At 51.6% G+C, this 22,857-nt stretch overlaps 1 protein-coding gene across 4 annotated transcripts in view; it reads right to left on the minus strand.

Moving 5' to 3' along the window:
* The window catches only part of ercc4 (excision repair cross-complementation group 4), a 38,089-nt gene extending 29,775 nt beyond the window's left edge, over positions 1–8,314 (minus strand). Inside the window, exons 1-4 of one of the 4 annotated variants that reach the window (XM_048552100.2) lie at positions 8,104–8,210; positions 4,022–4,180; positions 1,416–1,596; positions 14–209 (exon numbers count right to left, since the gene is read on the minus strand). In XM_048552100.2, coding sequence (XP_048408057.2) covers positions 14–209; positions 1,416–1,596; positions 4,022–4,042 — 398 coding nt within the window. In that variant the 5' untranslated portion in view covers positions 4,043–4,180; positions 8,104–8,210. Of the gene's footprint in view, positions 1–13; positions 210–1,415; positions 1,597–4,021; positions 4,181–8,103 lie in introns of all 4 variants that reach the window. The other 3 variants (XM_048552099.2, XM_048552103.2, XM_048552102.2) reach the window with 3 other exon arrangements.
* Between the last annotated feature and the right edge of the window lie 14,543 nt (positions 8,315–22,857).

Consider the following 22,857-nt stretch of genomic DNA (forward strand, 5'->3'; position numbering starts at 1 on the left):
TAAATCTACTTACCTGGGCCACAGGTACAGCTTTCGAACAAACAAGTTTCGCATCACTCGCTCCACGCGACAGAAACCGAGACTAAAGGCCACTGCATTGTCCGTGAAAGCCTTTATAAAACCTTTTTTGTTCTTCTGTCGATAAAGCCGAAGAATAAATGCCTCCTGACATGATTCAATGATTCGGTGAGCTTTGTATACCAAAATACCTGCAATGACAAAGCGTTCCACCAGGCACCTTCATCACAAAATCCATTAATGCAACTAGGTCAGGTCCAGGCAATCTGGAAGCGTGGTGTAAACATTATGAAATTTTCAAAAAACAGAACCCCGGCTCTATACATCTTACAGACCAGTTATCTAGAATTTAATAAAATGTGACATCTGGGATCACAGAGATTGATATACCTACTTATGAAAGTTGACACCATCAGCACCTTTGGGGAGGTATGAGAATATCTGTACTCTTTCTGTAAATGCTCATACAGGATGATTAACTCTTTCTAAGGAACAGGCGGCAGCTATAGAGTTACCAATCCCTTTGGGTATTTACTGGAGGGCAGGCTGGCAGCCAGACAGCACCAATCCATCCATTTTACTGACTATTTTGAATACAGAGTCTGATCACAAGACAGTAAGACTGGACTTCCAATATTTTAACAATGAAAAGAACGTTTATATAAAACAGCTTCAATAACAGATGACAGAGGCCAGCAAAGCATATGATGACAATGTGAAAGCAAATTTATGAGGCGGTTTTACTGTGGGAAGAAGAGGTCATAACACTTCAGAGTTTACTGCTCAACCATGTTACTTCACAAGCAACTTAAACTGAAGTTGAAACACTTGGCTTTGAGTATTTGTGGGATGTGAGCAACACTGGCAAGATCGTCATTTATTGCCCAGCCCCAGCACTAGTTGTCCTGAATGAGTGCCTTGTCAGGTTGTTCCAGAGGACTGCTCAGAGCCAACCACATGGGTCACTCTTTAGCCAGTCCAGGTAAAGGTGCCAGATTTCTTTACTAGTGAGCCTCATGGTTTTATACAACAACAAGCAGTTACAACATCACTATTAGAGTCGTAGAGTCCTACAGCTGTACATGAAAACAGACCCTTCAGTCCAACATGTCCATGCTGACCAGATACCCTAAATTAATCTAGTCCCATCTGCCAGCATTTGGCCCAAGCTCCTCTAGACCCTTGCTATCTATATGCCCATCCAGACGTCATTTTAACATAGTAATTGTACCAGCTTCCACCACTTCCTCTGGCAAACATGCACCACCTTCTGTGTGAAAAAGTTGCTCCTTAGATCCCTTTTAAATCTTTGCCCTCACCGAACACTGGGGCAAGAAATGAAAAATGAAAAGGATTGTTTCTCCTTTCAACCATGGACAAATAGAGCCCCTGCTTACCTGTAATAAGGCTTGCAGGAATGCGATCTGTTAAGAGGTCAACAACAAGAATCCGGCTGGTCACAAACAAGATCCCACCTTCAGTGTACACTGTGTAACGATCATTACTTGAAACTTCATTGGAAATAATGCGCGGAAGGTGGGTTACTCCTTCAGAACGCAGCTGTTCAATAAAATATTGCTGAAACAGAGAAAAGCTATCACTTAATATTTCACTGTCTTTTCTGTGTCACTTGGATGCTAATTATAGAATTGTAACCACACAGGAGGCCATCATGTCAGCAGCAGCTCTCCAAATGAGCACTTCATCTGGTGTAGTCCACCTTCTGCCTTCTCCCTACGAACCTACACTGTCTTCCTTTCCAAATAATCCATGGCCCTCTCGAAATGCTTCCACCACACACACAGGCACAGCACTTCAAATCTTAACCACTCACTGTGTGAAAATCTCATGTTGCATTGATTCTTTTGCCAATGATCTTAAATCTTAATTCTCGACTCTCAACCAGGTGTAACATCCCCCTGGATCTAATTTATCCAGCCCTATTAGAATTTTATACTTTTCAAATCAGATTCCCTCTCATTTCTCTGACACTCCAGGCCCAGTCAAACCAATCTCTCCTCATAGGACAGTCCTCAGTATCAGCCTAGTGAACCTCTGCTATACTCCCTCTACAGCAAGTATGCCTTCTTTTAGGTAGAGAGATCAAAACTGCATGTAATACACCAGATGCAGAATCACCAAGGGCCTGTACAACTGTAGAAAGGCATCTCTATTTCTAAACTCGAATCCTCTTGCAACAAAAATCAACATACTATTTTTCTCTGAATTGCTTGCTGCACTGGTTTCATTGACTGGTGTGCAACTTCTTTCAGCATTCACATTTCCCAAAATATCACCATTTAAATAACACTTTTCCTTTCTGTTTGGACGCTGACGTGTATAACTTCACATTTATTCACAATATGTGGCATCTGACATGTTTGCCCGCATCAACTTATCTAGATTACCCTAAAACCTCTGAATTCTCCTAACATAACTCAATCCAACCTAGTTTTGTGATGTCTGCTGGGGCCCAAGCACTAATCCCTGCTGTACACCACCTGGAAAAAAGACCCAATTACTCCCACACTCTTTCCCGTCTGTGAAACAATTCTCAACCCATGCCAATGTATTACCTCTACTCCCGTTTGCTTTAATTTTGCCCCTAAGGTCAATTGTGGAACCCTTCCAAAAGGCTTCTTGAAGCCTTTGAAACCGAGTTGCTCTGGTGTTCAGAGATAATGGGAACTGCAGATGCTGGAGAATCCAAGATAACAAAGTGTGGAGCTGGATGAACACAGCAGGCCAAGCAGCATCTCAGGAGCACAAAAGCTGATGTTTCGGGCCTAGACCCTTCATCAGATATTCACTCTGGTGTTCAAATCAGACTCAAATGCCTGAGTGAGCATTCTTCAATCTGACTGGTTAAGGAAAAACACTGTTGCTTGACTTGTTCAGACAGACCCCAAACCCTTGGAGAAGGTGCTGTGCTGTTTAGGGATTCTCATGACCAGATGTCACAGTGTAAAAGCCCACAGAAAACCTCTGACTACATATGAAGGAATACAAGTTAGAATCAAACGGTCTTCTAGTTAGGTTACACTTTCAGCACTGAGGAAATCATACAGAATTACAGACTAAAATAGAAACAAAGTGCTGGAGAAACTCAGTCAGTCTTGCAGCATCTGTGGAGGGAGAATGAGTTAATGTTTCTAAGCTAATGTGACTTCTTCTGAGCTGAAGGGGGCTGGAAAATATTTTGGAACTGTTGACAAAAGGTGAAGATGAGCATGTGGAGTGGATGGTGATGATGCCCAAAAAGCAATGGAATGTTTATAGAATAGTGTGGTGATATAGTGTGGAAGCAGGCTGTTCAGCCCATCAAGTCCTGCAGAGTTTTAAAAATTGAATGCAAATTTCACCACCTGCCACGGTGGGATTGGCATCCATTTTCCCTGAACATTCCGAGGAAGGGTTACTTGACATGAAACATTAACTCGGTTTCCTCCCGACAGCTGCTGCCAGACCTGCTGAGCTTTTACAGCAGTAAATAAATCATGAGGGGTACCAATAAGGTGACTGGCAGGAGTGTTTTACCTAGATTGGGGCACTTCAAGCCTAGAGGGCATATTTTTAAGGTGAGAGGAGAAAGATTAAAAAAGAGACATGGGGACAATTTTGTTTCTTTGTACATAAGGAGTGGTTCATGTGTGGAATGAACTGCCAAAGGATGTGGGTACAGTTACAATGTTTAAAAGATATTTGGATAAGTACATGAATAAGAAATGTTTAGAGGGATATGTGCCAAGCACAGGCAGGTGGGAATAATTTAGTTTGGGATTATGGTCAGCATGGACTAATTTGACCAAAGGGACTGTTTCCTTTCTGATGACTCTATGCCTGTCTCAGAAAGAGTACAGAACAAGCTGGATTCATGAAGTAGGTGAAAAACCCAGGGTTAAAAAGCAAATGTGGGTTAAGAAGCAAATGTGGGTTCAGTGAAGGGGGAGGATTCAAGGATTTTTCCAAGTGCATTCATAACATTGCCAAAAAGGTTATCAACCTGTAAATTCTTCCAACACATATTAGGGCAGACAAATAAGTGCGGGGAAGATTCCTGGTCATCTGTTAGATGGGAAGCATGTTCCAGTATCCAGCATTAGCCATAGCTCCTGGCTAAAGGCGATGCACAAAGTGTTCGTTGCCAGAGCAACGTGGACACCTAATGTGAGCCATAAAACATTCCATCAGGTTTTTCAACAATGAAGAAGCAAAAAGACTCCACTGCCTTTCTCATCCATTTTATATCCCAATTACACAACTGCAAAATAACCATCCCATACTTCAGTTATCAACGATATTAGCCTTTTTGTCAAAACAGACCAGACACCACATGGACTGCAATGGTCCCAAAATGGCTCATCACCACCGTCTCAAGGATAAATAGCAACAGACAGAGACAGACAGACAGACATAGGCACAGAGTGAGAGATAGATTTAGACATTGAGACGGGGGATGGAGACACAGAGTGGGCAGGGAGGACAAAGGAAGGAGGAGGGGTGGCAGAAGATTGGGAGACAGGGGAGACAACGCGGGCATGAGGATAGAGGGAGGAGACAGAGGCAGCACTGACACTGAGGTGTGGACAGGGCGTCAATGGAGGAAGAGACAGGGAGACAGATGGCGGTGGGGCGCGGGGGAAGGGGGCGGGGTGGGCGCGGGGGACGGGGGGGCGCGGGGGACGGGGGGGACGGGGGGGACGGGGGGGCGCGGGGGACGGGGGGGACGGGGGGGCGCGGGGGACGGCGCGGGGGCGCGGGGGGGGGCGCGGGGGGGGCGCGGGGGACGGGGGGGACGGGGGGGACGGGGGGGCGGGGGGGACGGGGGGGACGGGGGGGACGGGGGGGACGGGGGGGCGGGGGGGCGGGGGGGCGGGGGGACGGGGGGGACGGGGGGGACGGGGGGGACGGGGGGGCGGGGGGGACGGGGGGGCGGGGGGGACGGGGGGGACGGGGGGGCGGGGGGGGCGGGGGGGCGGGGGGGGCGGGGGGGCGGGGGGGCGGGGGGGCGGGGGGGGCGGGGGGGCGGGGGGGGCGGGGGGGCGGGGGGGGCGGGGGGGACGGGGGGGACGGGGGGGCGGGGGGGACGGGGGGGCGGGGGGGACGGGGGGACGGGGGGGCGGGGGGACGGGGGGGCGGGGGGACGGGGGGGCGGGGGGGACGGGGGGGCGGGGGGGACGGGGGGGCGGGGGGGACGGGGGGGCGGGGGGGACGGGGGGGCGGGGGGGACGGGGGGGCGGGGGGGACGGGGGGGCGGGGGGGACGGGGGGGCGGGGGGGACGGGGGGGCGGGGGGGACGGGGGGGCGGGGGGGACGGGGGGGCGGGGGGGACGGGGGGGCGGGGGGGACGGGGGGGCGGGGGGGGCGGGGGGGCGGGGGGGACGGGGGGGCGGGGGGGACGGGGGGGCGCGGGGGACGGGGGGGCGCGGGGGACGGGGGGGCGCGGGGGACGGGGGGGCGGGGGGGACGGGGGGGCGGGGGGGACGGGGGGGCGCGGGGGACGGGGGGGCGGGGGGGACGGGGGGGCGGGGGGGACGGGGGGGCGGGGGGGACGGGGGGGCGCGGGGGACGGGGGGGCGGGGGGGACGGGGGGGCGCGGGGGACGGGGGGGCGCGGGGGACGGGGGGGCGCGGGGGACGGGGGGGCGCGGGGGACGGGGGGGCGCGGGGGACGGGGGGGCGCGGGGGACGGGGGGGCGCGGGGGACGGGGGGGCGCGGGGGACGGGGGGGCGCGGGGGACGGGGGGGCGCGGGGGACGGGGGGGCGCGGGGGACGGGGGGGCGCGGGGGACGGGGGGGCGCGGGGGACGGGGGGGCGCGGGGGACGGGGGGGCGCGGGGGACGGGGGGGCGCGGGGGACGGGGGGGCGCGGGGGACGGGGGGGCGCGGGGGACGGGGGGGCGCGGGGGACGGGGGGGCGCGGGGGACGGGGGGGCGCGGGGGACGGGGGGGCGCGGGGGACGGGGGACGGGGGGGCGCGGGGGACGGGGGACGGGGGGGCGCGGGGGACGGGGGGGGCGCGGGGGACGGGGGACGGGGGGGCGCGGGGGACGGGGGGGCGCGGGGGACGGGGGGGCGCGGGGGACGGGGGGGGCGCGGGGGACGGGGGGGGCGCGGGGGACGGGGGGGGCGCGGGGGACGGGGGGGGCGCGGGGGACGGGGGGGGCGCGGGGGACGGGGGGGGCGCGGGGGACGGGGGGGGCGCGGGGGACGGGGGGGGCGCGGGGGACGGGGGGGGCGCGGGGGACGGGGGGGGCGGGGGGGGCGGGGGGGGCGGGGGGGGCGGGGGGACGGGGGGACGGGGGCGGGGGGGCGCGGGGGACGGGGGCGGGGGGGCGCGGGGGACGGGGGCGGGGGGGCGCGGGGGACGGGGGCGGGGGGGCGCGGGGGACGGGGGCGGGGGGGCGCGGGGGACGGGGGCGGGGGGGCGCGGGGGACGGGGGCGGGGGGGCGCGGGGGACGGGGGCGGGGGGAGCGGGGGACGGGGGCGGGGGGAGCGGGGGACGGGGGCGGGGGGAGCGGGGGACGGGGGCGGGGGGGCGGGGGGGCGCGGGGGACGGGGGCGGGGGGCGCGGGGGACGGGGGCGGGGGGCGCGGGGGACGGGGGCGGGGGGCGCGGGGGACGGGGGCGGGGGACGGGGGCGGGGGGACGGGGGGGCGCGGGGGACGGGGGGGCGCGGGGGACGGGGGCGGGGGGGCGCGGGGGACGGGGGCGGGGGGGCGGGGCGGGGGGGCGCGGGGGACGGGGGACGGGGGACGGGGGACGGCGGGGGCGGGGGGGCGGGGGGGGCGCGGGGGAAGGGGGGGCGGGGTTGTGGGGTGCTGGAGAGAGGCTGGGGGGGCTCAGGGGTGTGGGTGGTGGGGCTAGAAACGTGTGGGTGGGGGGGGGGCTGTGGGTGTGTGGGGGGGGGCTGTGGGTGTGTGGGGGGGGGCTGTGGGTGTGTGGGGGGGGCTGTGGGTGTGGGTTGGGGGGCTGTGGGTGTGGGTTGGGGGGCTGTGGGTGTGGGTTGGGGGGGGGTATGGGTGTGGGTGGGGGGGGGTGTGGGTGTGGGTGGGGGGGGGTGTGGGTGTGGGTGGGGGGGGTGTGGGTGGGGGGGGGTGTGGGTGTGGGTGGGGGGGGCTGTGGGTGGGGCGGGCTGTGGGTGGGGGGGTGTGGGTGTGGGTGGGGGGGTGTGGGTGTGGGTGGGGGGGTGTGGGTGGGGGGGTGTGGGTGTGGGTGGTGGGGGGGTGTGGGTGTGGGTGGGGGGGTGTGGGTGTGGGTGGGGGGGCTGTGGGGGGGGGCTGTGGGTGTGGGTGGGGGGGGCTGTGGGTGTGGGGGGGGCGTGGGTGTGGGGGGGGCGTGGGTGGGGGGGGCTGTGGGTGGGGGGGGGTGGGGGGGGCTGTGGGTGTGGGTGGGGGGGGCTGTGGGTGGGGGGGGGCTGTGGGTGTGGGTGGGGGGGGTGTGGGTGTGGGTGGGGTGTGGGTGTGGGTGGGGGGGGTGTGGGTGTGGGTGGGGGGGGGCTGTGGGTGTGGGGGGTGTGGGTGTGGGTGGGGTGTGGGTGTGGGTGGGGGGGGTGTGGGTGTGGGTGGGGGGGGTGTGGGTGTGGGTGGGGGGGGGCTGTGGGTGTGGGGGTGGAGGGGCTGTGGGTGTGGGTGTGGGGGTGGAGGGGCTGTGGGTGTGGGTGTGGGTGGGGTGGGGTGGGTGTGGGTGGGGTGGGGTGGGTGTGGGTGGGGGGGGCTGTGGGTGTGGGTGGGGGGGGCTGTGGGTGTGGGGGCTGTGGGTGTGGGGGCTGTGGGTGTGGGTGAGGGGGGCTGTGGGTGAGGGGGGCTGTGGGTGTGGGTGAGGGGGGCTGTGGGTGTGGGTGAGGGGGCTGTGGGTGAGGGGGGGCTGTGGGTGTGGGTGAGGGGGGCTGTGGGTGTGGGTGGGGGGGCTGTGGGGGCTGTGGGTGTGGGGGCTGTGGGTGAGGGGGGCTGTGGGTGTGGGTGAGGGGGGCTGTGGGTGGGGGGGCTGTGGGTGTGGGTGTGGGTGGGGGGCTGTGGGTGTGGGTGAGGGGGGCTGTGGGCAGAGACGGTGAGGAACTCAGGGCAGGCCCAGGCTTCATTTTACCTCCTCGGCAACGCCGGTGTTGAGCACCAGGACCAGGTTCCCGGGGTCACTGTACAACTTGAGGAAGTTGAAGAGAATCCTGTCCACCCCCATGCCCTTGGCCGTGATGACCAGCCCATCCTCATGGAATAAATCCAGGAAAATCTGGCTCTCGTGCTCCAACAGACGAGTCATGCTCCCCGGGACACTGCTCACCCCAAAGGCCGAAAACGACCCGCCACTACCGCCGCCGCCGCCACCGCCATCTGCTGGTTGGCGGCCGCATCGACGCCGCCCTCCACGGCCACCGCCACCTGCTGGTTGGCGGCCGCATCGTCGCCTTCCTCCACCGCCACCGCCATCTGCTGGTTGGCAGTGATAATGGGAACTGCAGATGCTGGAGAATCCAGGACAACAAAGTGTGATGAAGGGTCCAGGCCTGAAACGTCAGCTTTTGTGCTCCTGAGATGCTGCTTGGCCTGCTGTGTTCATCCAGCTCCACACTTTGTTATCATTGATAGTTGGCAGGGGCCGGTTTCCTCCTGGCCTGAGGAGATTGCTGGAGTTCAGATGAACGGCTCACAGCATGTAGCAGTCCGGAGGCAGGCCATTTGGCCCCTTGCGCCTGTACTGGTTTTTCTGAAAAAAATTCTGCCCAACCCAGAAATTTAACCACAGAGAAACATTTTTATTGACTTTAAAGCACAGGGTGACCAACTCTGGGGGCAGTGGGGAGAGTGCGGTGCAGGTGAGGGTGGGCCAGAACATTGAGTGGTGTGGATGGAGTAGACATGGAGGAGATGTTACCGAGAGTGGGAGAGATCTGGACCTGAGGCCACAGCCTCAGGCTGAAGGGACAACTCTTTCGAACTGAGATGAGGAAGAATTTCTTCAGCCAGAGGGTGGTGAATCTGTTTAACTAGTTGCTGCTGGGCGCTGTGGCAGCCAAGTCATTGAGATAAGACAGACATAGATGGGCTCTTGGTTATTAGGGGGAAAGTCAAGGGTTAGGGGGAGAAGGCAGGAGAATGGGGTGAGCAACATATCAACTTTGATTGAATGGCAACACATCCATGATGGGCTAAATGTCCTAATTCTCCTATATCTTATCGTCTTATGGTGTAAGATTAAAAGCAAATTCAGGGCCAATGAATGGGAAGGATTTGAATCAAGAATGGAAATTGCTGGAAAAGCTCAGCAGGTCTGGTAGCGTCTGTGGATGGAAATCAGAGTTAGCATTTCGGGTCCAGTGACCCTTCCTCAGAACTGATGGTAGCCAGGAAAATGTCGGTTTGTGTGCAGCAGATAGGATTGGTGGGGGGGGGTACATGACAGGTGGCCTCAGCATGCACAGTTTTTTGGGTTTTATTAACAATTCGAGTGTTGTTCATAACAAAAGGTTATTGCTGGCATGCTGTCCTGGAGGGGGTGGGGGTGACCAGCATTTACTGCCCATTTTTAATCGATCTTGATCCCTGTGGGTCCTTACATACGCAGTGTTGGTCAGGCTGGTAGCAGTGGGCAATGGGAGATGTCGGTAACACCACAGGAGCTGAGCTTTTGGGTTGGTTGGTATCTAGTCTATGGTGATGGGGGTAAACTGGTGTTGGGAGGTGGGGCTCATTTGAGAGGCCCATGGGAAGATGTGTGTGTTTGGTGTTTGGGTGATGAGGGCATGGGAGGCGGAAGGGTAGGGAATGATGGTGGAATGGGGTAGGATTTCTGTCCAGACTGTGGGAGAGGGGGGTTGTGGGTGTCTGTTAGTCCTGCACATGTCTCCCTGATCGTCGTTTCTTTCCAAAAATATCGGACAAGCAAAGTTCCAGCATCCAGGACCCTGAGACATCAAACAATTCCCTCAACAGTCCTGGAAAGTCTGGGACAGTTGCTGGATGTGCTGAATCTCTCCTGCACTTCCTGTGTTCATATTATGAAAAAGCTTGCATTTACATAGCATTTTTATCACTACCCCTGGATATCCCAAATTGCAGTGTGGCTGATGAAGTAAGTGTTGAAGCGTAATCGTGGCTGTAATGTAGGAAATGGGGAAGCCACATTGCACACAGCAGGATCCCACAATCAGCAATGTCATAATGATACACCCATCTGTTTTGCAGATAGACTATAAAGCCTTAAAAGCTTGGAGCAGGAGTAGACCAATCAGAGCACTGAGACAGCTAGTCTCAATTGAGTCACTATCCTGCTGTTTCCCCATCACCTTTGATTCCCTCACTGATTAAAAATCTATCTCAGCCTGGAATATACTGGATGATCCAGCCTTGACATTCCATCTGCAGTAAAGAATTCCACAGGTTCACTACCCTCTAAGAGAAGACATTCCTGTCTTAAAAACTAGGTGGGCTCAGTTTGGATTCACTGGAATTTTAGAAAAATGAGGGGATGTCTCATAGAAACATATAAAATCCTGATGGGATGGGCCAGGCTAGATGCTGGGAGAATGTTCCCGATGCTGGGGAAGTCAGAACTAGGAGGTCACAGTCTAAGAATAAGGGTTTAGCCAGTCAGGACCGAGAGGGGGAAGAATTTGTTCACTCAGAGAGTTCGGAACCTGTAGAATTCTCACCCACAGGAAGCTGTTGGGGCTGGTTTATTAGTTATATTCAAGAGGGAGCTGGACGTTGCCCTTGCGGCTAAAGGGATCAAGGGATATAGGGAGAGAAAAGGGGAACGGGATACTGAGATTGTGTGGTCAGCCATGATCGTGTTGAATGGTGGTGCAGGCTCGAAGGGCTGAATGGCCTCCTCCTGCTCCTGTTTTCTATGTTAAAAACATGAGTTTGTATTTTGGTCTGAGACTCTCCTATAATGGATAAGAATCTTGTATGTTTCAGTAAGGTCGCCTCTCATTCTCCTATGCCTCAATGAGTTCAGGCCCAATCGACTCAACCTCTCCTCCATACCTGGGATCAGCCCAGCAAACCTTCTCTGACCTGTCTGAAGTGTCAGTATATCGTGCTTTAGATAAGGTTTCCAAAGTGTTCACAGTCTGATTAGTGCCTTATACAATTTTGGCAAAAGCTTCCCTATTTAATATTCCATTCCCTTTGAAAGAAAAGCCAACGTTCCAGTTGCCTTCCCTGTTACTCGCTGAACTTGGACACTAATTTTTTGAGATTTATATGCAAGCGCTCCCAAATCCCTTTGGGCCACAGTTTTCTTTCTCCATTTCAATGCTGCTGAGCTCCTCTGTTCTTTCTGCCAACATCAAGTTTCCCATCTGCCAAGGTTTTGCCCACTCACTTCACTGATCTATATCCCTTTGCAGGCTTTTTATGTCTTCTTCACCATTTGACTATTTAGACTGATATGTTGATTGAAGAATAAAGATAGGGCAGGGCACTGGTGAGAACCCTTCAACAAATTGGTACCGTTGGATGGTTTAGATTGACCCAATGGCTCAGATGGGTGCGTCAGTTTAACAACGCCTCTGAGAGGTAGCACCTGTGACAATGCAGCACTCCCTCAGTCATATTTTGACTTTATTTTCTCTTGGGATGTGGACAACCCTGACAAGACCAGCATTTACTGCCGATTTTTAATGGACCTCGATCCCAGTGGGTCCTTAACACTCTAAGACATAGAGTAGGCCATTCAGCCCCTCAAGCTTGCTCCTCTATTCAATAGGATCATGGCTGATTCGATATTCCTCACATCCACTTTCCTGTCCTTTCCCCAAAGCCCTTGACTTCCTTGACTGATCAAGAATCTCTCTACTTCAGCCTTAAATATACACAGGGATTCTGCCCCCACAGCTCTCTGTGGCAAGGAGTTCCAAAGACTCGCAACCCTCTCCCAGAAGAAATTCCTTCTTATCTCAGTCTTCAACTGGTGCCGCTTTACGGCCCTAGACTGTCCCATGAGTTGAAACACCCTCAGTATTTACCTCATCAAGCCCCTTTAGAACCTTACATGTTTCAATGAGATCACCTCTCATTCCTCAGAACACCAAAGTGTAGAATGGTCTGGAGTCACGTGTAGGTCAGACTACACAGGGATGGCAGATTTCCTCCCCTAAAGGACATTGGTAAACCAGTTGGTTTCTGGAAACAGTTGATCATTGTTCCATAGTCACCATGGCCGAACGTGGCTTTCAAATCCCAGATTCATGCATTGAATTCCGATTCCACAAGCTGTTGTGGTGGGATTTGAACCCTCACCCCACGGAATTATAGAAATATTTATGCTGCAGATTGAGGCCTTTCAGCCCATCGTGCCTGCATTTGTGCCTGCCCCAGTTCAACACCGGCACCTCCACATCATGTTTTCCAATTGGTATGTTATTTTGGTGTGTTGTGAAAATGGAGGAGGCTCTTCACATCCCTCTCCAGAATGTTTGTGCTTGCGCACGCGCGCGCGTGTGTGTCTGTAAATGTGTGAGTGTGTAAATGTGTGTGTGTAAACGTGTGTGTGTGTAAACGTGTGTGTGTGTAAACGTGTGTGTGTGTATAAACGTGTGTGTGTGTAAACTTGTGTGTGTAAACGTGCATGTGTGCGTGTGGAAAGGTGTATGTGTGTGTGTATGTATAAATGTGTGTGTGTGTGTGTGTAAACGTGAGCGTGTGTATAAATGTGTGTGTGTGTGTGTGTGTGTGTGTTTGTGTATAAATGTGTGTGTGTAAACATGTGTGTGTGTAAATGTGTGTGTGTAAACGTGTGTGTGTGTAAACATGTGTGTCTGTGTAAACGTGTGTGTGTGTTAAGGTGTGTGTGTGTATGTGTAAACGTGTGTGTGTGTGTAAACATGTGTGTCTGTGTAAACGTGTGTGTGTGTTAAGGTGTGTGTGTGTATGTGTAAACGTGTGTGTGTGTGTAAACATGTGTGTCTGTGTAAACGTGTGTGTGTGTTAAGGTGTGTGTGTGTATGTGTAAACGTGTGTGTGTGTGTATAAACGTGTGTGTATGTGTGTGTGTGAGTGAGTGAGTATGAGTGTGTGTGTGTGAGAGAGAGAGAGTGACCATATTGACATCCTGATTGAGTCAGACCGCTGCCACCATGTTGTACATTACAGTGTCTAATGGGGCTATCGACAGACCCACATGGAACTGGTCCTCCAGCAGCTGTAACAGATCTGGCAGGAGGACTATTCTGGGATATAGTCTAGTCTCTCTCTGCCCGGAGGAGTCCGAGTTTGGAGCTGAAAGCAGCACTCTCTCTATCTCTCAGCAAAGTAGTTTGGGGGAAATTAAAATTCAAATAAAGTTTCAAATATTGAGACTCCTAACTGTTTCTCACCTGAATCTGAAATCTAGAATGAAGATTTCCCATTGCTCTGTGTCTGACAGCAACATGAACTTGTCAACAAGGAACCGAAGGAAATGTGAGAACGTCACCTTATTCTACCCTCCTCACACGGGCATGATCCATGGGGATTTCTGATTTATCCACTTACAATTACTTTGTAAATCTGTGTCATGCACAGCTTTGTCCTGTCTGAGTATGCATTTGTGAGTTTGTGATTAAGGGAATATAGTTTATTTTATGTGGTTAGCTTAGTTGATGGCTAGTTTCCACTTGATTGAAGAATAAAATTGCTTGTGATAAATGTCTAACTTCTGAGTTTATTGAAAAGTCTAGTGAAAGTCTCTTTAATTCTAGTTAACGCTAATAAAGAGAAACAAATTGACCACTTTAGGTGATTGAATAAGACATTCACACTAATGGAGAAATGGCGCTTGATTTTCAGCTCCTGTCAAGTTGTAACGAGGTTTAGAGGCTTGGAGTGTAATATGGGAAGTGGATAACCTGTAATTGAATGTGAGGTAGTGATAAAACAACAGATATCAGGTTTCAAATGTTCTTTCAATAAGATGGCATTGGAAGGAACTAAATTGGAAAGGGTGGCTCTGACTGGTTTGCAAGGTTCGGGTTGGGACCTTTCTTCAGAATATTCCCGACCTGAAACGTCGGCTTTCCCTGCTCCTCCGATGCTGCCTGACCCGCTGTGCTCCTCCAGCTCCACACTGTGTTATCTCTGACCCCAGCATCGGCAGCTCTTACTATCTCTTAGTGAAGTGTTCTCAAGTGGTGTGTCATCGGAGTTGCAGATTGAATTATGGTTAAAGCAGTTTGGATGTGGGGAAGAAATGAACCAGTTGTCAATAGAATCCCAATGATTGTTATTATTGCTTGTTACTGATTTATTGTAGTCATGAGCACCTAAGTACAGTTTTGTTTTGTGAACAGTACAGGCAGATCATAGTAATCAAGGACATACAGATCACAGGGTGTTTAGACAGAGCGAGGCAGACAGGGTTACACTGTACAGGAGGGTTACAAAGCAGGATCAATATTATTTGAATTTAGAGAGTCGATTTATCAGTCTAGTAATGGCAGGGAAGCATCTGCTCAAGCTTCTGTATCTTCTGCCTGATGGAAGAGGCTGAAAGAGAGCATTACTGGGTTGGGAAGGGATCTTTGATGATGTCGGCAGCCTTTCCACAGCAGCGAGAAGTGTAGCTGGAGTCCATGGATGAAAGGTTGGCTTTTGTGAGGGTCTGGGCTGTGCTCACAACTCTCTGCAGTTTCTTACGGTCCTGGGCAGAGCAGATGTCGTACCAGGCTGCTATGCACCCGGGCAGTGTGCTTTCAATGGTGCGTTTATAGAAGTTGGTGAGCGTTTGCATGGACATGGCAAATTTCTTAAACCTCAAAGGGCAGAGAAAGAAAAGGGAAGGACTTTGGAATTCAAAAGTATGTGAAGGGAATTTGGGTGGGATGCTCTCTGGAGGGTTTGTAAAGACTCGATTGGCCAAATGGCCTCCTCCTGCACTGCAGGGATTCTACTTCATGCACAAAAACAGTGAGCTTTAAACTGATACCATCCAACGTCGTGACAGTGGTGCAAGTGTCTTATTAAGTGTATCCTCAGGAATGGGTGAAAGGGATGGATTTTTAAAAATTATTTGCTAGCAGAGATTTTACTGGATTTAGGCCATTTGAATTTGTTTCGTGGTCACCGCGTCAGACATCACTTAAAAATGATTAAGGAAAATTTTTTTTAAGGTAGGGAGATGAATTCTCAAGGTTGGACAATGTGAAAATCTTCCTGGAGGGGCCCTCAGGAGTGCGAGAGATAGCACAGGAGCATTCAATAATTTCAAAGGTGAAGATGAAGGGGAGAGGCAGACAGACACACTGAACCCAAACCACTTCAAACAAGGAGATAGCGCAGTCGCCCATGCAGGGGGGTTAGTACAAGTGAGCTGTTTTATGGATAGGCTAGGCCGGAGCATCAATTATGTCATATAAGAACGTTAAAACAACAATGTTGAAAAGAAAAGTGTGTCAGATGGTGGGGAATAGCAGGGCCTGATTTCCAGTGAGCTACCTGTGTGAGGTTTAACAGCACTAACAATCTGCTTCCTTTACACACAGCCCAGGTAAATGCTCATCCAAAGTATTTTGCTTTGATTTGATTTGATTTGTTGTAGTCACATGTACCTAAGTACAGTGAAAACTTTTGTCTTGCGAGCAGTATAGACAGATCATAGCAAACAAGAACATACAGGTGAATAGACAGACCAAGTCATACAGGCTACACTGCACAGGAGGGGCACAAAGTGAGATTAACATTAGATTTGAAGTTAGAAGGGTCCATTCAGCAGTGTAATAACGGCAGGGAAGAAGCTGTTCTTGAACCTGTTGGTGATGTGTTCAAGCTTCTGTATCTCCTACCTGTTCAGAGATATTTTGACATACCTCTGGAGCTAGTAGGACCTGATTCTAGGCCTCCTGGCTCAAAGGTAGGCACACTATCACTGCATCATAAGAGTTCTAGATCTCCAGTGATATTGCACAGACCTTAAATGGTCATACGATTGCTTGATAACATACAAGAGGGTGACAGTTGGCTTGGACAGCTGGTTTGTGATGCAGAGTGATGCCAACAGCATGGGTTTGATTCCCACATCAGCTGAAGTTACCCTGAAGGACTGTCCTTCTCAACCTCTCCCCTTCCTGTGGCATGGTGATCCTTAGGTTAAACCCCAATCAGCCACTGCTCTGTAATGAAAGAACAGCCCTATGGCCTGGCATGACAATGGCAACTTTACATTTTAATTTTAACATATAATCACCATGTGTTTCTGTGTTTCAGTCAATTTCAGACATCCTCGGCAGACTGCCCCCAAGTTATAACACAATGGCACTGTGTGTGGACTGAAGCTCTATCTCTTTTCCTGCATTTGCTGAGCAAACCAGAAAGCAATTCTGTCAACTTTGTGAACATCTCTTGAATTAATAAGGAGTAACATCTCTAATCTCTAATGGACAAATTTCATGTTCATTCAGTGGAAAATCAGGTAAATTGTGAGTAGGAAACCTGGCATAACATTCAGTAATTCACAGCTAATTGTAATTGTCGTCGCTTTTCTTCAAAAATAATGAGGCAGTAGGTAGTAAATTAACAGGATAATTTATTTTCTGAGGTTGGTCATTTGTTCATTTTTTGGTACCTTTCTGACACATTGAGCCCAAAATGCTGAGATGCGTGAGGCAGTACAAGCCTCAAAAGCTTGCAGCTAGCAATTGATAGAGTTATGCAACTGACTGGTTCTCAATACTGGCTAGAGGCATTGTGTAAGACTAGCACTCTTAGTGGCTTCAAATAGTTTGCTGCATCAATGCATTTTAATGTAGCTATTATCTGTATGAGATGAGCAAAACAAATTGAGAAATGGCCAGGATTATTTTCACAAGCATTACCTGTAGAATCTCCACAGTGTGGAAACAGGGCATTCAGCCCACTGAGTCCACTCGAACTCTCCAAAGACTAGCCCTCCCAGACCCACACCCCTACCCTGCATTTCTCACGACTAATCCACCTAAACTACACATTCCTGAACACTGTGGGTAATTTAGCATGGCCGATCCACCTAACCTGCACATCTTTGGACTGTGGGAGAAAACCAGGGCACCTGGAGGAGAACCATACAGACACGGGGAAAATGTGCAAACTCCACACAGCACAATGGGGTAGCAGTGCTAAACACTGAACCACCCTGCCACCCTGGAAAAAGCCAACTGGAATAAGAGCAGAGAGATAGCAAGAACCTCAGATGCTGGGGTCAGAGATAACACAGTGTGGAGCTGGAAGTACACAGCAGGCCAGGCAGCATCAGAGGAGCAGGAAAGGTGATGTTTTGGGTCAGCACCCTTCTTCAGAAATTTCATTTCTTCATTTCTGTGTTCCTTCAGCCCCATTCTTTGTTATCTCTGGAATAAGAGCAGCTTCTGTTTCGACAGTGAGTTTTAGCATTGAGGTGAAGAGAGAAGCAGCACTATAGCTTTGCTTATGGGGGTCTAGGACCATTATGTGGGACAGACTCCCACCATCAAGCAAGGTAGACTGCTTCACGAAAAAACTCAGGCAGAAATTCATTTCTCTGTTGTAATTAGGCACAATTAAATGAGAAAAGTTCAATTTTTTTAACAAAGAGATAGGCAGATCAAATTATCCTTGGCAGCATGAGAATACAGTTTCCTCAAAGGGCCAACTGGATGATAGTTATTCTTCCTTGATCAACCTGTTCAGAGATGCTATCACACAACTTTGGGATACGTTGGACTTGAAGCAGAGTCTCCTAGCTCAGAGATAGGGACACTGCCACTGCTCCACACAAACCAAGTGTCAATCAGCGCAGTATTAGATCGAGAGCAACTAATGCTTATTGAAGATAACAAGGTGTAGAGCTGGATGAACACAGCAGGCCAAGCAGCATCAGAGGAGCAGGAAGGATTTTCTGAAGAAGGGTCTAGGCCCGAAACGTCAGCTTTTGTGCTCCTGAGATGCTGCTTGGCCTGCTGTGTTCTTCCAGCTCCACACTTTGTTATCTTGGATTCTCCAGCATCTGCAGTTCCCGTTATCTCTGGGCATCACTGAGCAGGTTATTGCTGAATAGGTGCTGCCCAATAGCACGGTTACTGACACCTTCCATCACTTTACTGATGATTGAAAGTAGACTTGATGGGGCTGGATTTGTCCTGCTTTTTGTGTACTTGGGCAATTTTCCTCATTGTTGGTAGGTACCAGTGTTGTAGCTGTATGGAGCACAAGTCTTCAGTGCTATTGCCAGAATGTTGCCAGGGCCCATAGCTTTTGCAGTATCCAGTGTCTCCAACCATTTCTTGAGTGGAGTGGATGTAGTGTGGGATGGAGTGAATCGAATTGGTTGAAGACTGGTATTTGTAATGCTGGGGATCACTGCAAGATGCCAAGGTGGATCATCCACTCGGCACTTCTGCCTGAAGATTGCTGCGAATGCTTCAGCCTTATCTTTTGCGCTGACGTGCTGGGCTCTTCCCTAATTGAAGATGGGGATATTTGTGGACCCTCCTCCTCCAGTGAGTTATTTAATTGTCCACCATCATTCACAGCTGGATGTGGCAAGGCTGCAGAGCTTAGAACTGATCTGTTGGCTGTGGGACTCTTTAGCTCTGCCTATCACTTGCTGCTTTCACTGTTTGACATGCAAGTAGTCCTGTTTGGTGGCTTCACCAGGTTGATACCTCATCTTCAGGTATGCCTGGTGTGCCACCCTTGGCATGCCCTCCCACACTCTCCATTGAACCAGGGTTGATCCCCTGGCCTGATGGTAATGGTTGAGTGGGGGATATGCTGGGCCACAAGGTTACAGATTGTCCTGGAGAACAATTCTGCTGCTGTTGATGGCCCACAGCACCTCATGGATGCCCAGTCTTCAGTTGCTAGATCAGTGCAAAGTCTGACCTATTTAGCACGGTGATAGTGCCACACAACACGATGGAGGTTGTTTTCAATGTGAAGGCGAGACTTTGTCTCCACAAGGGCTGTGCGATGGTCACTCTTACTGATACTGTCATGGACAGATGTAACTGTAGCTGGCAGATTAGAAAGGATGAGGTCAAGAATGTTTTACCCTCTTATTCGTTCCCTTTACACCCGTTGCCGACCGGGTCTAGCAGCTATGTCCTTTAGAACCCTATCAATTCAATCAGCTGCTGAGCCTCTCTTGGCGGCGGATATTGAAATCCTCCACCCAGCGTACATTTTGTGTCCTTGCTATCCTCAGTGTTGCCTTTAAGGGTTGTTCAACCTTGAGTAGTACTGATTCACCAGCTGAGGGAGGATGGTGTGTGATAATCAGCAAGAGGTTTCCATGTTTACCCCGAAACCATAAAACTTCATGGGGTCCACAGTCAATGTTGAGGACTCCTAGAGCAACACCCTCCTGACTGTATATCTCTGTGCCACCACCTCTGCTATTTCTGTCCTGCCAGTGAGACAGGACATATCCAGGGATGGTGATAGTCGTGTCTGGGACATTGTCTATAAGATATGATTCTTTGAGTATGACTATGTCAGGTTGTTGTTTAACTAGTCTGTGAGACAGCTCTCCCAATTTTGGCACTAACCTCCAGATGTTAGCAAAGAGGACATTGCAGGGTCCACAGCACTGTTTCTATTGTTGTCTTTTCCAGTGCCTAGGTCGATGCCCGTTTCATTTCTTTGAGACTTTGTAGCAATTGATACAACTGAGTGGCTTGCTAGGCTATTTCAGAGGGCAGTTGATAGTCAACCAGATTGCTGTAGGTCTGGGATCACATGTAGGCCAGATCAGGTGAGGGTGGCAGTTTTCTTTTCCTGAATGGGATCAGTGAACCAGATGGGTTTTTACAACAAGCAACAATGGTTTCATGGCCATCAGTAGATTTGTAATTCCAGGTATTTTAATCGAATTCAAATTCCACCATCTGCTGTGCTGGGATTCAAACTTCCCCTCCAGAACATTAGCTGGGTCTCTGGATTAATAGTCTACCAATAATATCACTAGATCATCACCTCCCTGATGCTGTTGCCGGAGAAAGGGATACAGTTATAGAGTTATGCAGCATTGAAACAGATCCTTTTGTCCAATTTGCCTGCGCTGACCGTACATCCCAATCTGATCTAGTCCCATTTGCCAGCATTTGGCCAATATCCCTCTAAACCCTTCCAGATGCCTTTTAAATGTTGTAACTGTATCAGCCTCCACCACTTCCTCTGGCAGCTCATTCCATACACGCACCACACTCTGCGTGAAAATGTTAGCTTCAGGTCTCTTTAAATCTTTCTTCTCTCACCTTAAACCAATGCCCCTCTAGTTTTGGACACCCCAACCCTAGGAAAAAGACCTTGTCTATTCACCCTGTCCATGCCCCTCATGATTTTATAAGCCTCTAAAAGGTCACCCCTCATCATCCAAAGCTCCAGGGAAAACAGCCCCAGCCTATTCAGCCCCTCCCTATAGCTCGAGCCTTTCAACCCTGGGAACATCCTTGTAAATCGTTTCAGCACCCTTTCATGTTTAACAAGATCCTTCCCACAGAAGAGTGATCAGAATTGAACGCTGTATCCTAAATGTGGCCTTGCCAATGTCCTATACAGCCAAAACATGACCTCCCAACTCTTATATTCAATGTTCTGACCAATAAAAGCAAGTCCACTGAACACCTTCTTCACCACCCTGTCTACCTGTGACCCTACTTTCAGGAAACTATGTACTGCACTCCACGGTCTCTTTGTACAGTAACACTCCCCAGGACTTTACCATTAAGTGTATAAGTCCTGCCCTGGTTTGCTTTTCCAAAATGCAGCACCTAACTATATTTAAATTAAACCCCATCTGCCACTCCTCAGCCCGTTGTTCCAACTGATCAAAGTTCTGCTTGTACTCTGAGATAATCTCCTTCGCTGCCCACTCCTCCATAAGAGTCAGGGAACAGAGACTCCAATGGGGACAATGCCATTGATCTTCCCACAGTGCTTTCTCCAGATCCGGTGCTGCCTGCCTGGTAAAGCAGTCTGATAAACTTTACAATGGTAGAAGAGTCAAGGCTGAGACAGACCTGGGTGTTGTGAGAACATGAGATGTTACAGATGCAGTGATCAAGGGACCGCACGTAGCTGAGAGGTGGTAGAATCCGGAGGCTTGGGAGGGGAGGAATGTGGGCAAGGACAGTTGCTCGAGTTAATGGCATGGGAGTGGAAAGTGGGAAGAGAAGGATTACGGGTGACATTATGAGCGTAATTAGATAAATAAAAATGGAAGTGGGTAGGAGTGGTGCCAGACAGTGGGGCGACAATGGAGGGGCATTAGAGGAAGCTGGTGTAGCTCCATCATGCCAAAGGCTACAGATAGGTCAGGAAGGGCGAAGAGGGAAATTTACAGTCATTGCTGTCACCTCAGAATAATCTGTGACTATAAAAGGAGCCTGTTCATACTGTAATTTCTATCACAGGAATCTGACTGGAAAGATTCAGAAATGGAAGACCAGGACAACAGGATATGGAGATGGGAGCCAGCAACAGGTTTGAGAATTTTGGAGGGGAAGGTAGTTTGGAGGTGAAGTGGTGTTTGCAAAAATGGTGGGGTCCAAGTTTGTTTTAATTTGAGGAGAAGGGCTAATGTTGTTAGATTTGACAGAGAAATAGACAACAAACAAAGATAACGAACATCACCAAACAATTTTGGCTAACATGGGGTTCAGGAATGGAAGTCAGGTTGCCAGTATTTGACTGGGAGTGGGGTCGGGGGAGTAGAAGGTGGGTCTCATGGACAAAATGAGCTCAGAAGGAGCCAGAGGGGGGACAGGGAGAGATCTCATGGAAAGCTGTAAAATTCTCGCAGAACTAGGTTAGGTGGAGGAAGGATGTTCTTGATGGTGGCGGAGTCCAGAACCCAGGGTTGTATTTTAAGGACAAGGGGTAAAACGTTTCAGACTGATATGAGGAGAAATGTCTTCACCCAGAGACTAGTGAGCCTGTGGAATTCATTATCACAGAGAGAGGCTGAGGCCAAATTGTTGCCATTTCAAGAAGGAGGTGGATAGGTCTCTTGTGGATAAAGAGATCAAGGGATATGGCAGCGGGGGTGGAATTAGGGTATTGAGTTCAATGATCACCATATTGAATATGGAGCAGGCTTGAGGGGCAGAATGGCCTGCTGCTGCTCCTATTTGCGGTATTTGCAGTAAAGGTCCAACACAACATCCCACCTGCACCACACCCCCCAACCTACCCCACCTAATGACAGCTGACAGGCTTTGTGTCTGTGCCAAATGGCAAGGGAAGACCGAAGTGCAATGAGCCTGTTAGCTTTGACTGAGGGGCTGAGCCAGCAAAAGGCAAGACAGAGTGGAATCACTGCGGTCAAACATCATGAGCCTCACTGGAGCGAGTGAGCAGCCCTGAGATGCAGCCTGGTCCAGCCCATGAGATGATGCTGGGTCCCTGTGAATAAAGGCAGTAGCCCCGCAAAGGAAGGTGCTAGTGTGCTCCAAAGTGTTGCACTGAAGTACAGGACGTGCTGTAAGTGCATTGCAAAGGTGTGCCATGAGGGTGCAGCTTGATTGGGTGCCCAGGTGTGTTGGTACGGAATGTGGGCAATAGCTGCTCAGGGAATGTGCTGAGAATCCAGCGCCAGATACAAGAACAGCTTCTTTCCCGCTCTCATCAAACTTACAGACAGACTTCACTTATGTTAAAGTTCACTGAAGCTGTATTCTGCGCTCTGTTCTAGTACCCTGATGTACTTACGTAAGATATGATTTGTCTAGTTAGCACACAAAACAATACTTTTCACTGTATCTCGGTACATGTGACGATAGTTAATGAAATCAAAGGTGTTCAAGGATGAGGTTCAGAGCAGCGAGCTGGAGTTATCAGGTGATCCAAGTTATCATTGCTCCTCTCTGACCTTCCTGATGGGAATTGTTGCCATCCTGATTCCTATGGT

Source organism: Stegostoma tigrinum, chromosome 23 (assembly GCF_030684315.1).
Source record: "Stegostoma tigrinum isolate sSteTig4 chromosome 23, sSteTig4.hap1, whole genome shotgun sequence".
Taxonomy (NCBI): Eukaryota; Metazoa; Chordata; class Chondrichthyes; order Orectolobiformes; family Stegostomatidae; genus Stegostoma; species Stegostoma tigrinum.